Source organism: Pongo pygmaeus, chromosome 10 (genome assembly GCF_028885625.2).
Source record: "Pongo pygmaeus isolate AG05252 chromosome 10, NHGRI_mPonPyg2-v2.0_pri, whole genome shotgun sequence".
In the NCBI taxonomy this organism is placed as follows: Eukaryota; Metazoa; Chordata; class Mammalia; order Primates; family Hominidae; genus Pongo; species Pongo pygmaeus.
The window spans coordinates 7,262,259-7,278,537 of record NC_072383.2 but is presented as its reverse complement, the minus strand read 5'-3'; the positions used below and the strand labels follow the sequence as shown (position 1 = coordinate 7,278,537).

Here is a 16,279-nt window from a genome sequence, read left to right as displayed (position 1 = left end):
GGGCCTAAGGATGCCCTACCCCATCATGCTGCAGGAAGGAACTAAGACTGGGATCCCTGGTATTTCCTGGGCCAGGACAGCACCAGAGGGATGCTCCCACCAGCAGTTCACTCTTCTGAAATAGCCCCTTGGGGTTATCATCCTTTATCACCTGGGGCTTAAGTAAGACCTGGGTCAGAGAACTAGTGGCCCAAAAGGCTGCGGAAGGGCCAGACTCTGCCGGCTGTCAGGCCAGGGGCTGGGCCAGCGTGGAGAGGGCGGAGGCTACTAAGCAGCCATGTGAGGCAGCCATGAGGACATGGGCAAGGCAGGCAGACATCCCCTGGGTCTGAGCCTTGGCTAGCAGGAAAGGCTCAGTCTGGGCACAGTCTCCAGATCCCTTTGGTACAAATAGCAGGGTTGCCTGCCTTCTCCCTGGGGACGCCCAGCAGGGAGCCCATGTGCACAGGCAAAATGTTCCAAGTTGTGGGGCGGGGTTGGCAGCGCCCCTGCAAGGCACTGGGCATCTGCCCAAGTGTCCATAGCATTCCCTGAATCTTCTGTACTTTTCCAGGGGGTGCTGAAGGAAGGGGGGGCGTGGGAACCATCTGCCCCCAGCTTACTTTCCAGGTGATCTGGCATCCTGGGGACTTACCTGGTCAGGCCCCCAAGATCACCAGCCCTGCCCACCTCACTTCAGCTCTGTGCAGAGACCCAAACAGCCCCTGAGGCCCCAGAGCCTCCACCACACCCATACAGGACCAGGCAGGCAGGAGGCGCCTCACAGAGCTTTTTTTTTTTTCTGATTGTTTTATTTGAAAACCCTAGGATATGTCCCCTCCCTCACCACACCCATCCCCCCACCCCTGCCCCAGGACATGACGATGCCTCATACACACACACACACACACACACACACACACACACACACACACACAAGGCTGTGAGCTGCACACGGGAACACAGGGGCTGCACTCACGACAACATTGAAAAAATATACATTATATATATACACCCGGGGCCCCCACGTCCCCTCCCGTCCCTGCAGCCTGGCCACACCAGGTCACAGAGGAGGGGCCGGGGCTGCAGGACCTCAGGACTGCAAGGGCAGGAAGGGAAACAGGACAAGAAAGGAAGGAAGTTGGAAAGGAGGGAGAAACGGGGTCCCCAGACTGAAATGGAAATGAGGTGGGGCGATCATAAGAGAAGCAGGGACGACGGCCCAGCTGAGGGAGGCCTGCAGAGGGGGAGAAGCTTCCTATGGACAGGAAAGAGAAGGGAAGGGGAGAGGAGAGGGTTTCCTTCAATCCCACCCCCAGCCCCAGCCCCAGCCATTGCAATCGTCACCCTCTCCCCAACACAGTGAGTGCTAAGGGGGCAGCTGCCATTGGGGGTAGAAAGGCAGCTGAAGTCCAGCCCACTTTCCAACCCAGCCAGCCCCAGTGCAAGGGGCACACCAGGAGAATGACAGCCCAGAGGCAAGGGATAGGGGGCCGGGGGAGGGGCAGGGCGGACTCCAGAGGGCCCGCTGGGGTTTTGAGATGAAAGGAGGACTGATTCTGAAGCCTCTCTCCCTCTTGGTTTCTGTTCTCCCAGAAAGTCCTTCTCCCATGTCTGGAGTGTCTGTTTCACCAGGGCAGAATTCTCCCTCTGCGTGGGGAGAGGTGCAGGCCTTAGTAGCGGTGTGGGGGGGTCTCGATGATGCGTCTCTCGTCGCTGCTGGGGGAGTCGGCCACCTCCGAGTCACTGCTGTCCTCATCCTCCTGCTGGCCCCCAACAGCCCCCGTCACACAGGCCTGCCGATTCTGGTAGGACTGGAGAGCAGGAACAGAGAGGAGAAGGGATCAATGGCCTGCACACACCCCAGCTTCTCTTTCAGGGGCCACACTTCCCTCGGTCCCCTTAACCCCTGTGTACCCCCTTCCCTGCCTGAACCTCTCTGCCTCCTGCTCACTGCAGCTCTGCGAACAGCCTCCACCCAGGCCTGCCCCTCCTCAGGAGTCCTCACTGTGTGTGCTCCACAGTCTTGACCCTACAGAACCCCACTTCCCCAGGTCTCTCACCTCCATGGGGTTCACAATGATGGTGAGAGCTGAGTCATCCCAGAAGAGGTCCGGGTCCTTGGGGTCACTGGAGGCCCCTGGAGGCCCGCCAGCCCCTGAGACGCGGCGGTGAAGGGAATGGATGCGCACCAGGCCCAGGACGACCATGAGCACCAGGAAGCCCACGCACACCACAATGATGAGGGTTGCGGCGCTGGGTATCACTGCAGAGAGAGCGCGGGGGTGAGCAGAGCGTGACCAGGCACACCTGGTGGCACTCGGACAGGGGGCTGGGTAGGAAAAGAGGCAGCCCGGGCCGAAGGACTCCCAGGGCAGAACGCACAGTGGCCGAGAAGAGAGGAACACCTGGAGAAGGCAGAAGAGAAACAGCCCACCAGGAAGGGCAGGAGACGAAAGGGGAGGAAGGGAGCTGCTGCAAGGCAAAGGGACAAACACAGAGGGAGGCAGGTGTACAGAGAGGCAAGGGCAGAGGAGGAAAAAGACTCCCAGCCCAACACTGTCATGAACAGCCCTATTCGCAGAGGACAGAGGGCAAGGACTGGAATCTGCCCCTGTCATTCCACCTGTGCCTTCCCCAGAGACCACTCAGCCTAGGAAAGAGGTGCCAGTGCCCAGTGAGGCAGAGGAGGGGCCACCACACGGGCTTGGCTGTGCAGGAGGAGATGCAGGCTCCAAGCCTGGGCTGGCTGCAGGAAAAGGGCACTAGCACCTGAGGCTGGGGACAAGTCCAAGGGGCACAGAGCAGCCCCTTCCCTTACCCACCTGGACTGAGCTCACTCCGTGACACCTCCCTTCTCCTGGTGGGCTTGGGGCTCCGGGACGTCTGGGGTTCCTGCTTCCCCAATATCTCCCCCTGAGGCATACCTGCGTCCCCCGTGGCCCTCCCATGCCTCTGGCCCTGCAGCCCCACTTTGATGCCCACGCTCAGAGGGCCATGGACCTTCAAAGGCAGTGAGACACAGAACGGCACGTGCACTCTCACACGGACCTTAGAGCTGATGGCGGCAAAGCAGATGTGCGTGCACAGGTATGTGCTCAGGAAGACCGTGTGGGCACACAGCTGCACAAAGGTTGCCACACCCCACACCCGAGCCAGGCCTTTGCCAGCCTGCATGCCGGCCCACACCAGCCACCTGGCCGCCTGCTCACACAGCGGGAGTAAAGGAACCCGTCTGAGGGTCTCCAGCAAGGCACGGCACAGCCATATGTGCAGCATCACCCAGCTCCCCACCAGCTGGGCAGACCAGGCAACAACCTGAAGGAAGACACAGACACTACAGACGTGGGCCATGACGGCCACAGAGCCAGCCACCGTGAACACAGCCCTGCCTGCCTCCCGCACACACACACACAGCTCTCGAAGAAGCACAAGGAAGAAAAGCAGGAAAGCCTGCAGCCCCAGGGACAGCAGGTGGAGGTAGAGACCCCACACACGCACCCCCAGGCCCACGGCCCTTACGGGCAGCTGGGTCACTACTGCCCACATGGGTGCACACCCCTGCCCACCACGCATGCACAGCGGCTCCTCCCTGGGCAGTCCCGTTGCTGAGGGACTATTCCATGTGTGTGCCCCAAACACACACAGAGACCAGCAGTCACACAAGCAAGCCCCTAGAAACATACACACATCACATCCCAGCCCCATCCCCAAATTACCTACAGCCTGAGACTCATGTGTCAATAGACAGAGCAGAGCGTAGGGAAGCGTGTGGCCCAGGAGCTCCCCACACGCACACCCACACCCTGCGGCAGCGCCCCTCTCCCCAGCAGCCAGCACACTCAGCTGCCACGCAGTCCAGGGCCAACTAGGTGTGTGGAGAATGCCCTGCCTGGGCAGGCCACACACCTCCCTGAGGCCGCCCTGATGGCTGTCTGCCAAGTTGGTCCCCATCCTGACCCACAGCCCACTTGAGGCCACTAGCCAATTAGAACAGACTCTGCTGGGGCACACTCCCTCAACACTGGTTCCAAGGTGAAGACAGGACTGGCTGGATCAGTATTTCTCAACTTCCTGGGAACAGGGGATAAGGGAGGAGGGGACAGAGCTGCCTCTTCTGCCCATCTGCAGGAAATAGTGCCTCTCAGGTCTCCATGTCAACAGACCAGACCCAGGGGCAATGCCTTCACTGGCAGATGGGCCCGGTGGCTAAGCCCAGGCTCTAGAAGGAGTGGTGACCCCACCCTCAGAGTGGAGGCCAAAGCAGGTGAACTTGCTCTAAGCACACAATGATGACGAGCTAAAGCTGGTTTGCGCCCTAATCAATGCAGTGTCCCTCCGAGCTCCCGGCCTAATGAAGGAAATGACAAGTTGATTGCCAGGACAATAAGAAATGACCACGGGAAGGACAAAATGCAGACACTGTATCTACAAGCAAACAAGTCTGGTTAATAAGTTTAAGATGAGTCAGGAGCCCAGGGAGATGGGAGGATTTTCAAATCAGCTACAGATAAAAATAAAGAATTTAAGAAGTATGGTCAACTTTTCTTGCTACATGAGATCTGAGCACTTAATTCTGGCCTTGAATGACCTCCAGAGCCAACATTAAGGGGTGACTTAGCAAATGGTCCGTGGGATTGCGAGGACACTGTGGAATGCCCTGTCCACGGCCCCACACGGTGCTCTCTTTGCAAAGATCCCCGGGAGAGATTTCTTTCTGCCCGTGCAGTCCCAGGGCTTTTCATGAAACAGCGTTTGGCTCCTAACATGGTCTCAGAACTGCTCAGGTTTCCTTTTGCTTTAGCTTCGAAGAAGCTCAGAGTCAAAATTCTGGCCCATGGTAGCAACTGCACAGCATCTCATGGTATGCATGTTATGAGCTGACTTTTTTCCCCGGCTTCATTGGATCCTTATTTCATCATTACCTGTTCCTCCTTACTTCCTCATTCATTTTCTTTTTGTCCTATTGCTTTGTAACTCTTTCTGCAAAGCTTCAGATACTTGTAGGAAACAAAAGAGGAAAATTATTCCCAAACTTTTAAAGATTACATGGGATTTTTAAAAACCACTGGCACATGGCTCCACCCGCTAGACATTCTAGGGTGTAATTTAGGTGCCAAGAGTTTTTAAAGCTCCCCAGGTGATTCTGGTAGGCATCAAAATTTGATATGAGTAGATACATAATGCCCTCATCATCTTGGCTCACTCTTGTCAACCAAGCTCATTCTCTCTAACCATAAACACTCTTAACCACCCGTCTACCCCCAGTTCTCAAACTCCCATTCTCTCTCACACCCATCCAAAAATCCCTTTTACACTTCAGGTCCAAATGCAAACTCTACATGTGCCACAAAATCTCCCCTGACTGTTCCTGTTTATACTGGTTCCAGTTCACATTGATCTCTCTTTGTCTAGTGCACTTAGGAGATTTAGAGCAATGGGCCTCTGTGCCACTGGAGAGATTGTACCTCTCACTGCTTCCGCATGTTTAGAATGGTTTGATATTGTGAAACCACAGTTCTGCAACACCACTCGAGATCTGTAGGTGAAAGGGAGGGAGCACCTTGCAGAGTCAGAAAAGGCATATGGAAGGGGTTTTATGCGGTGAATGGCCTGTCAGCTCAGGCATGCCAATCACCAGTGCCCTCAGGGAAGCTACGAACTCTGTGTCCTATTCAGGCCAAAATAAGAGAAGAAGCAAAGGAAAACTGCTGCTCTCAACTGAAATCTGAGGGAAGCTTGATCAGCCTGGACATGAGCTCAGAACAAAGGATGGGGAGACTGGGCTTCACTGAGGGGAGGTGAAAGGGTGCCGTGAACAGACACTGCTCCAGGGGCTGAGGGGTGAGAAACGCTGCCCACCAGGCCAGCCCATGCAGGGCAGCCGGACACTCAGGGGAGAAAGTGCTGGGCTCTTAGAACAAGAAGTCTCTCACCTGGGGCCTTATACCAAAGAAAGTAAGGATCGAGAATCTCACCAGGCCAGGCAGTACCCCTATCTACCTTGAGCCTAATCAGAGTAGCAGGACCTAGTATCCAACCCAGAAAAGATTGAGTGGAGCGATCCCCAATGAAAGAACTGGAGAAAGTGCTATGGAATCACAAGAAGGAAAAAAATATATAGCTGTCCTCAAGAGTTTATTTGAAATAAATAGGTTTAGTCTGCTAACATGTCTCTATTGACTAAATACTGTATGAAACTTCTGTAATCTTTGCAGCTTGGTTATGCCTTATATTCCCCGCTAATCCTCACTTCCACCTACTTGCTATAGTGAATCACAGTAGAACACTGAAAAAGGCCTCTGCAAGTCCAAGTGCTGCAGCTCACACCTGTAATCCCAGCACTCCGGGAAGCTGAGCCAGGATGACTGCTTGAGCCCAGGAGTTCAAGACCAGCCTGAGCAACAAAGTGAGACCTTGTCTCTATAAAAAATCTTAAAAATAGCCAGGCATAGTGGCATGCGTCTGCTCCTCAGGGGGCTAAGGCAGAAGGATTGCTTGAGCTCAGGAGTTCGAGGCTCCAGTGAGCTGTGATTACCACTGCTCTCCAGCCTAGGTGACAGAACAAGACCCTGTCTCCCCCTCCCAAAAGCCTCTGCGGTTGTTTTCAGGGAGAGCAAGGAAGAAGGGAGCCAGTCCCAGAAAAAAAAAAAAAAAACATAAGAGACAGTGTAGGTGGTGGCCGCTGCACAAGGAGAGGAAGCCAGACTGAATCCCTGGGGGCATCAGAGGAGCTGGCCTCAGTCAGAAAACCCTGGGAAGCCTCTCAGGGGCTCCCCCTAATTATGTGCAACTCTAAAGTCATGAGACTAATCTTTTTTAAAGCATCAAACATCTGGGGAGAGGGGTGAGGGCCATGGTTAGTACACAGACTGGAATCATGCCTCCTGTATTTAAATCCTGGCTCCACTTACTTTCTAGCTGTGTGAACTTGGGTAAGGCACTTGAACTCTCTGTGCCTCTGTGTCCTTGCCTGTAAAGGGGATAATTCTGGTACCCATTTCATTGGTTGTTTATGATGGCTAAATGAGTTAATAAGCATAATCTCCCGAGCACAGTGCCTGGTACATGATGAGAGCACCCTGTGTTTGTTATAATTACTATTACCCATCACATATATTGAAATAAGTTCTGTACTTTCACATAGTGTTCAGAGACCACGAACTTCTTCCAAGAAAGCACTAGTGGACTCCTTTGAGAATTACCTTCAGAGCCTGTGACACAACCTTCTGACTTTTTTCAAAGGTGACCGATATATGGCCTTTGAGAGTGGGTTTAATGTTTAAAAACTTAAAATTATATCCAGAGCCAACTTTGGCAAAAGTGGATGATGAAGTTGAGTAACACTGAACAGGGTCAAAAGCAAGTTATGTCCAAAAAATAACAAAAATAAATGCGCCTCATAAATTGGCTCTGAAAGCAATTCTAAGAAGGGGTTCCAAAAATCACTTTCAACAACATCAGCATCATTTGCAATTTTTAATAATGTGGGAAAATACTTGTTTTATAATATGAAGTGTAAATATCAGGTTACAAAATAGGTTAATCCTAACTTTCTAAAAAGGAAAAATTAAGCATAGAAAAAAGACTGGAACAGAATATCTTATATTATCAGTGGTTTCCTCTCTGATGGAATTATGGCTGATTTTTCTTCGTCTTCTTCTTCTTTTTTTTTTTTTTTTTTTTTTTTTTGAGACAGAGTCTTGCTCTCTCTCCCAGACTGGAGTGCAATGGTGTGATCATGGCTTACTGCAGCCTTGGCCTCACAGGCCCAAGAGATCCTCCTACCTCAGCCTCCCAAGTAGCTGGGACTACAGGCACCTGCCACCGTGCCCGGCTAATTTTTTTATTTTTTTGTAAAGACAGAGTCTCACTGTGTTGCCCAGGCTGGTCTCAAACTCCTGGGCTCAAGTGATCCTCCCAACTCAGCCTAGTGTGTTGGGATTACAGGCATGAGCCACTGTGCCTGGCCTGATTTTTCTTCTTTAAAAGAAATATTTGATATTTTCTGGTTTTTCTACAATTACGCAACTCAAAAGTTGAAAATAAAATTGCACCATTCGTAAAGGACAATGACCAGGAACCTTTGGGACCACGGCCAGGTTGCTTTGAAGGGCAGGTTTGAAGGGCAGCACTCCATCTGAATGTAATGCTTTGCATATTTGCATATATTTTTTAGAAATATTCTTGTGACTGCGCACATAGCACATAATTTTACATGTAATAGTACCAATTCTTTCCTTGGGGGTAGGGACTGTATCTATCCTATAAATCATTTAGATCATCTTAGGACAGTGCTAGTACATAGTAGGTGCTTAGTAAATACTTGATAGCTTCACCACAGAGGATCCTAGGTCCAGGGCTAATTTGATATTGCTTGGGGCTAGGGAAGGAGGCGTCATCAGGTATAACAAACATGCCTAAACCCACACTGACTTTATGACTCCAGGCATAAGCATCCCTACAATGACACAAGGCTCATGTTCTTCACAAGGGAAAGTGAATGATCCAAAGGGAGAGAGGGATTGGTCCATAGCTGTCAACTAAGGCAGGTACCACAGGGAACAGAACCCATTGCTCCACCCACCCAGAGGTGGAGGGGGAGGATACCTGTCCCAACCCACTCACCTGCCACCTGCCCCTCCCTGCCCAGCCCCACCAAGCTTACGTACTGGAGTTTCTGTGGGAGCTGGCCAGGCTGTGTCCAGCCATCTCAGGCGGGGGCTGGTGACCACGGTGCAGGAACTGCTGGGAGCTGAGCACGTGGCTGGGGTGGGCAACCCGGTTCATGCTGTGCAGGACATTGACCTGGGCAGAGGGAGGGCTCCATGGGCACACACGCTTCTCCCAGGTCCTCCCCACTCCTCTAGACCCCAGTCCCATCTCCTAACTACTGCCCCCATCTCCTTCTCCTCCACCCACTGCAAGGTCCAGCAGCCCTCCACGCTGCCATGTCCATGCCCACCAACTAACATTTTGAGTCCATGCCACCTCAGCTCCTTTCTGGGGGTGGGTAACTGTGGAAGGAAGGAGACTCTCTGGGTACCTCCACGATGAATTCATTGCTGGAGTAACGGCCATTCATTTCTGAGCAGGAAAGCCGGAACTTCCTGGCGTAGAGGGCAGCTCCGTGTCGCAGCCGATAACGAGCCTGCCTCAGGATCTCTTCATACACAGTGATGCTCTCCACCCCTGGAGATGAGGAAGCACCTCAGGGCAGGGGCCAGTGGAGGCAGGACCTGGGCAGGACCCTCTCTCCTGGACTTCCACCAGCTGACACCACACAAGCTGTAGAGCGGGTCAGCCCCATCTCCGCAGAAGTGCGACCTGAGGTCAAAGGGAGAGATGCTCCCCTCCATCCCTGCCCACTCTGACTAACTAGGATGGAGAGATCAAAGCTCCATTTCCTGCTCTGTAGGTTCTGAGGAGGAATGGAAAGAAGGAGATAAAGACATCCTGAAAGACAGAAAGGGAGATGGCAAGCAGGAGGGAATATGAGAAAGAGGAAAACACAGAAGTCCTCAGTGAGCCCTGGAAAGGGGTGGAAATAGAAGGGAACTGATTATCTCCATCTTCTCCATTCTCCCTCCTGGCTTCCTTTGGAAACTACCAAATCATCACTCCCACTGTTCACTAAGAGATGAGTACTTCTTGTAAAGCTCTGGTGTGCACGTGAGATGAGTGAGCTGTACAGCAGAGATGACTGGCAACAAACAGACAGTTAGAGGGTTAGAAAGCTGGGCAGAGATGAGCCGAAAGAGGAGAGGAAGGCGAGAAGCCTGAATGGAAACAGGAGTGGGACCAGAAGTGGAGGTGAGCCAGGCTATGGAGAGGAGCAGGAAGACAGAAGCATCCGGAGCCTAACCCAGCACACCTCCCCTAGGGACAATCAAAGCCAGAGGATCTTCCAGGCTAGGAAAATGCAAAACGGCACTTGTCCACATCCCTGGACCTGGAAGGAGAACCCTCTGGGCTTCCCAGGCCCTTACTTTTTGGGAGGGGCACACACACACAGAGGACAGGCCCTCAGGCCCCACTGACCAGCAATGGTGAGGTAGGCAGATGTGTTGGTGAGCTCCAGCCCCCGCTGCTGCAGAGAGGTTGTGTCCAGGAGCAGGCTTTCCCGCTCGGGGTCCAGGTCATCCCCCACCAGAGAAATTTCACAGCCATCCAGGTTGTGCACAATCTCATCCGACATGCGTGTGTCTGTCACTGGGTTGGGGAGAGTAGGGTCTGGGTCAGAGCCAAAGGACCCACAGAGGTTCTGAGACCCAACCATGCCCTCATCACCACTCTCCCTCCCTTTCCAGGGTCAGGGAAAGGGAAGTCAGCATCATTTTCAAGAATATCATTATGCAACAATTCATTTCCACCCATGTGTTTTCCACTTGCTCTCCTTCTTAAAGGTAAGTTGTTCAGTCAAACAAACACAGGATGGAGTCGCTTTCTGCTTCCAGCCCCAGGAGTTCTCCCACACTCTGGCTCCAGACACTGGCTGTTTCTCTGGATGGTGTTACTCCCCGGAGTCGTCCTTACCTGTGCCCTGCCAACTCTCATCCTTTTTGGCTTCCACCTGGTGAGAAATGGAGCAGGTGATTTGAAGATCAGGGAACAAAGGGACGCCCTCGGTTCCCTCAAAGTCCACAGCTGGGCGGGCAAAATGAGCAGTGCCACTCAGCAGGATCTGGGGGGCATCGGGCTGAAGGACCACCACATAGCCCTCCACTTCAGGGATGGAGACGCAGGACTCTTCACTGAAGCACCTATGTGAGAAAGGCAGGAGAAGCAGCATGTGACCCCAACACTTCCTCCCCGAAAACCTACATTCTGTTTCACTCCCTGCCCCAGCTACCTCTACCATAGAGCATCTCATGTCACGGAGGGGCAGGGGAAGAAAGGGGGTCATGCCTCTGCATCCCAACCCCCACAGCAGTTGAAGGGGGACATATCCTTTCCTGCTAGGATGTCACCAAGGAAAATGTCAAGGACAGAAGGTCAGGTAATCCCAACCTGTGGGTGCCCTACCCTAGGATTATGGAGTACCTATAGATGCTATTTTAATGACAAACAAAGCAAATTGAACTGACAAACATGTATATATACACACACAGTTCTTTATCCAGGAGTTTAAAAATACATGGGCTCAGTATACTATCTGGCACAAATGCACCCAAAATTATTCAACAATAAAAGTAGAATGTGGACATCTATCAAAGGATGTCCTCCTCTTTGGTTGTGTCTTTCATTCCCTTCAATATCGGGGAAACACACTTTGGTAGGTGAGATCATCTGACCATCTTGGACCTAGATCCACCGTCTCATGAAGCTTGAAGATCCAGGCACCAGGACAAGCTATCCCTAGAGGACTCCGTTGAGCCAGACCAACCAACAGCACAGCTGCTCAGGAGTGATGCTCCCAGGATCACATTTAGCCCCACCTTTACCAGTAATAACAACACCTCACAATCAATAGCCCTTGCCAGTTTATGAAGCATTTTTCCCACATTATTTCTTTCTTTCTTTCTTTCTTTTTCTTTTTGATGGAGTTTCACTCTTGTTGCCCAGGCTAGGGTGCAACGGTGCAATCTTGGCTCACTGCAACCTCTGCCTCCTGGGTTCAAGCGATTCCTCTGTCTCAGCCTCCCGAGTAGCTGGGATCATAGGGCGCATGCCACCACATCCGGCTAATTTTTGTATTTTTAGTAGAGATGAGATTTCTTCATATTGGTCAGGCTGGTCTTGAACTCCTGACTTCAGGTGATCTGACCGTCTCAGCCTCCCAAAGTGCTGGGATTACAGGCATGAGCCACTGCACCTGGCCGATATTATTTCATTATATTATAACCTCATTTCTATGCTGTAAAATGCCTAAAGCTCAGGCTGGGCATGATGGCTCATGCCTGTAAATCCTGGCACTTTGGGAGGCTGAGGCAGGAGGATCCCTTGAGCTTAGGAGTTCGAGATCAGCCCGGGCAACATAGTGAAACCCTGTCTCTATAAAAAATACAAAAATTATCCAGGTGTGGTGGTAGATGCTTGTAGTCCCAGCTACTCAGGAGGCTGAGGTGGAAGGAACACTTGAGCCCAGGAGGCAGAGGTTGCAGTGAGCCGATGAGATCATGCCACTGCACTCCAGCCTGGGCGACAGAGTGACCTATCTCAAAAAAAAAAAAGAAAAGAAAAGAAAGAAAAAGAAAAAGAAACAATCAAGGCTTAAGCCAGAGTCAAGGCTTAAACAATTCTTCTCCTTCCAGGTCCACTGATTTTTTTTTTTTTTTTTTTTTTTTTTTGGCAGAGTCTCTCTCTGTTGCCCAGGCTGCAGTGCAGTAGTGCCATCTCAGCTCACTGCAACCTCTGCCTCCCGGGTTCAAGCAATCTCGTGCCTCAGCCTCCTGAGTAGCTGGGACCACAGGTATGCACCACCGCACACGGCCCAAGTCCACTGATCTTTCCACTAAACCACAGGCATCATTTGGAGCCTGGGTTTGCACCAGAGAAACGTATCTGTAAAGAAGTTTCCCCACTTGAACAAGCAGACTTCACAGTGGAGTTAGTGATCCAGGAGCAGGGACTCTGGTCCACATGCTGGTGATAATGGAAATGATTTTGCAGAGAGGACTGTAATTATTAGTGTTACTGAGCATGCCCAGCTTGAATGCTGGCACAAAAAGGGAGAAGGCATCACTTCAGCAGGCATGATGAGCTCAGAGCCCCTGAAGTTGCCAATGCCCAGGACGTGCTGAGTTCCTGTGCCATACGGAGCAGGGCCTATTACAGTCTGCCATCCAGATAGGCCTGGGGCAAAGCCCCTTAGGAAACAATCCCAGATGACCCTGAAGGCACAGGCTCCAACAGACATCCTCCCTGCAATGAGCAATGCTGTGCTGTGCTGTGCTGCTGGTCTGGGAATCCCAAGGGGAATAGGAGGCCTGACCCAAAGGTACCGTTGGTCTGGTAGAGAGATTAGACGTGGCACACCAAAGTTAAAACAAAGGCAAATATGGTCATGGCCATATGAGTGGAACAAACAACCAGAAGAGTTCAGAGGAGGGAGAGGTTAGTTCTGGCTAGGATAAGAGGAAGTTGCTTGGAAAAGGAAGGTAGGAATGATCAGAGAAAGTAGCAACTGAGCTAGCCTTTGAAGGAGGCTAGTACTGACCCAGAGTGGATGGCGAGAAGCTTACTAAGGGGAGTAGGGGAACACCAGGAACCAGACGGCTGGCAGCTTTAAATGCCATGATAAGATCTGGGTTTTTTTTCTCTCTCTCTAATTTTTTAGAGACAGGGTCTCACTCTGTCGCCCAGGCTGGAATGCAGTGGTGCAATCATGACTCACTGCAGCCTCGAACTCCTGGGCTCAAGTGATTCTCCCACCTCAGCCTCCTGAGTAGCTGGGACTACAGACTCGCAGTCTGTTGGTTGTGCAGGCTGGTCTCGAACTTCTGGCCTCAAATGATCCTCCCGCCTTGGCCTCCCAAAGTGCTGGGATTACAGGTGTGAGCCACTGCACCCAGCACATTTGACATTTTTATGCAGTGGGCAAGAGGAAGCCACCGATATCTTTTTCATCAGGGAAGTGTGATGATGAAAACTCAACTTAAGATCACTCACCTAGCCTCAGAGTGGAAGATAAATAAAATTCAAAGACTAGAGATAGGTCAGCTAGTTAGGAGGCAATGGGCCAGATAAGAGGTAATAAGACCTGGGCTAGAACAGTAACAGTAGCAAAAGAAAGAGGAGACAGATTTCAGACACCCAGCACAGAGGCAGGGTCCAGGTGACCTGGCAACTGATGGGCAGTGGAGGATAAAGACAGGGAAGAATCAAAGATGACTCAGAGGTTTCAAGCTCTGGGTGACTGCAAGGACAGAGGCACCATTACAGAGAGAGTTCAGGGGGAGGGGCTGGTTTGGGATTGCAGTTGATTATTTCAGCATTAGCTCATTCGGTTGAGGTGCCGGCAGAACTTCTAGATAGAGGTTACAGGAAGCAGATGGAAAGTCAAGAGCTGTGGAAAGAGTGGAAAGAGGACAAAACTAGAGAAAAAGATGTGGTATCTATCTGTTCAGGGGTCAATGCCACAAGTAGATGGGCTTTCCAAGAAAAATACTAAAAAAACCAAACAAACAAACAAAAAAAACTTAAGGAAAACCTGCATTTAGGCATTGACCAAATAGTTGCATAAATCTGGCTTTAAATAGACAGAGGTCCAAGAACTGAAAACTGGAAGCTATGAAAGCCACAGGGACTGGGGCAACAAGGAAATGCATCAGGGAAAGGAAGGTGTTGCTAAGTACCTGTCTGTGTCTGTTACATACACACAAACACGTGTGTGTGCGCGCACACACACACACACACATCCCTCTATATTTTCTCCCATGACCTCAGGGAAGTATTAGGATAGCACCAACCACGTAATAACCTTAGAAATGGAGAAACGAAAACTCTGTTTCTTAACCTCATAGAGAAAACATCAAGGCCCCTTTCCTCAAAGGCAGGTTCCAAGCCCTTGGATAAACCTCTATCCTGGGCATGAAAAAGATAGCAGGAATTCAGATGAGCCAGTCAGCAGAGAGAATGTCAACTCCTCCCCCTGCAGGAACTCCCCTTGCAGAACTCCACCCTAAGCCAAAAACCAGAGCCCTCCCTCCTGCCATGGCTCCTCAGCACTGGAGGGGACGAGGCAATGCCTTGGCTTCTGAGGGATTAAGCCTTTCATAACTGGATGACAGCCCTTTAACAACTGGAGCTCTGACTGGGACATGGTGGGGTGCATACTCAGCAATCAGCTGCACCCACGTTAACTCATCTGCCTGTGACCTTCAGCTCCACAACCTGAACCAGCAAATTCCCAAAAGCCACGGCCCGGGGCCTTCCACAGCTCTAACTGTGAGGCCTGATAATCACGCCCAGTCACCCGCTAGGGCTCAGAGCCCTCTCCCCTCTAAACCCACCCCTCCCAGGATAGGGGCAAATTTGAGATGTTTATCTTCATATAGCTCACGGAGAAACTGAGGCAGAATCGGGGAGAGGGGTAACAAGACTGGAACGCAGAAATCCTGACGCCTAAATCATGTAATTCACCCACTAGATGGCAGTATCTCCTAAAAACCGCCCATAAACCATAATACGGGGTGAAAATGCCTTTATGTAATAATAGCCAGCATTTAAGCGGCATCAGCTCTCTGCTAGGCATTTGATCCAGATTATATCGTGTAGTTATCATAACAATTCCACGAGTTAGACTCTATTGCCATCACTACTTTATAGCATTTGCCCAGTGCCAAAAAAGCTAGCAATAGACCCTATGCTCTTAACTATCATACTTTCATTGCCTCTCAATTGATCTGTATTTTTAAACATGTAATATATACTCAAACCTTGAAATAATCTACAATTTTTCTTTTAAAGACTCCAAAAGTCATTCAGTTAGAATTCGGAGGTTAGCAAACTTTTTTTAAAACTTTTTTTTTTTTTTTTTTGAGACGGAGTCTCGCTTTGCAGCCCAGGCTGGAGTGCAATGGTGCAATCTCGGCTCACTGCAACCTCCACCTCCCGGGTCCCAGTTCAAGCAATTCTCCTGTCTCAGCCTCCCAAGTAACTGGGATTACAGGCATGTGCCACCATGCCCAGCTAATTTTTGTATTTTTAGTAGAGACAGGGTTTCACCATGTTGGCCAGGCTGGTCTTGAACTCCTCGTGATCCATCTGCCTTGGCCTCCCAAAGTGCGGGGATTACAGGTGTGAGCCACCACGCCTGGCCAGCAAACTTTTTCTATGAAGGATTAGATAGTTCTGTTTGAGGGGGCCATATGATCTCTGTCCCAACTACCCACAGTTCTGCCATCACAGTGAAAGTAGCCATAGACATATGCAATGAATGGGCACTGCTGTACTGTGTTCCAGTAAAACTACAAAACAGGCGGCAGGCCAGATTTGGCCTAGGACTGCCAACCCCTAGACTTAGGCCATCGTATGTGACCTTGCAAGAGCTTGGTGAAGCAAGATTAAAACAAGTGAAACAGCCAGGACTCACCATTTGCCCGAGGTTATCCAAGCAATTCGTATTGAGTCAGAATTAATGTCAGGTCTCCCCACTCCCAATCCTGTGTCCCACTTTACGTATCAGCACAGAGGTATAGAGAAGATCAAAGCCCGAAAACCCTAGATGTATGACTTGGTAGAAAGAGTAACAAATTGATTGTTGAGAAACCTGAGTGTAGTCCAGACTCTTCTAGCAATATTGCTATGTGACCTTCAGTGGTCAATTGTCTCCATTTGAGGGCCCAATCTCCTCATC

At 51.0% G+C, this 16,279-nt stretch overlaps 1 protein-coding gene across 1 annotated transcript in view; it reads right to left on the bottom strand.

The window, feature by feature from the left end:
* Positions 1-769: 769 nt before the first annotated feature.
* CLSTN3 (calsyntenin 3) overlaps positions 770-16,279 on the bottom strand; it is a 38,388-nt gene continuing 22,878 nt past the window's right edge. The window contains exons 15-20 of the mRNA XM_054444524.2: positions 10,516-10,742; positions 10,021-10,191; positions 9,026-9,171; positions 8,652-8,787; positions 2,043-2,245; positions 770-1,793 (exon numbers count right to left, since the gene is read on the bottom strand). Coding sequence (XP_054300499.2) covers positions 1,653-1,793; positions 2,043-2,245; positions 8,652-8,787; positions 9,026-9,171; positions 10,021-10,191; positions 10,516-10,742 — 1,024 coding nt within the window. The 3' untranslated portion in view covers positions 770-1,652. The remainder of the gene's footprint in view (positions 1,794-2,042; positions 2,246-8,651; positions 8,788-9,025; positions 9,172-10,020; positions 10,192-10,515; positions 10,743-16,279) is intronic.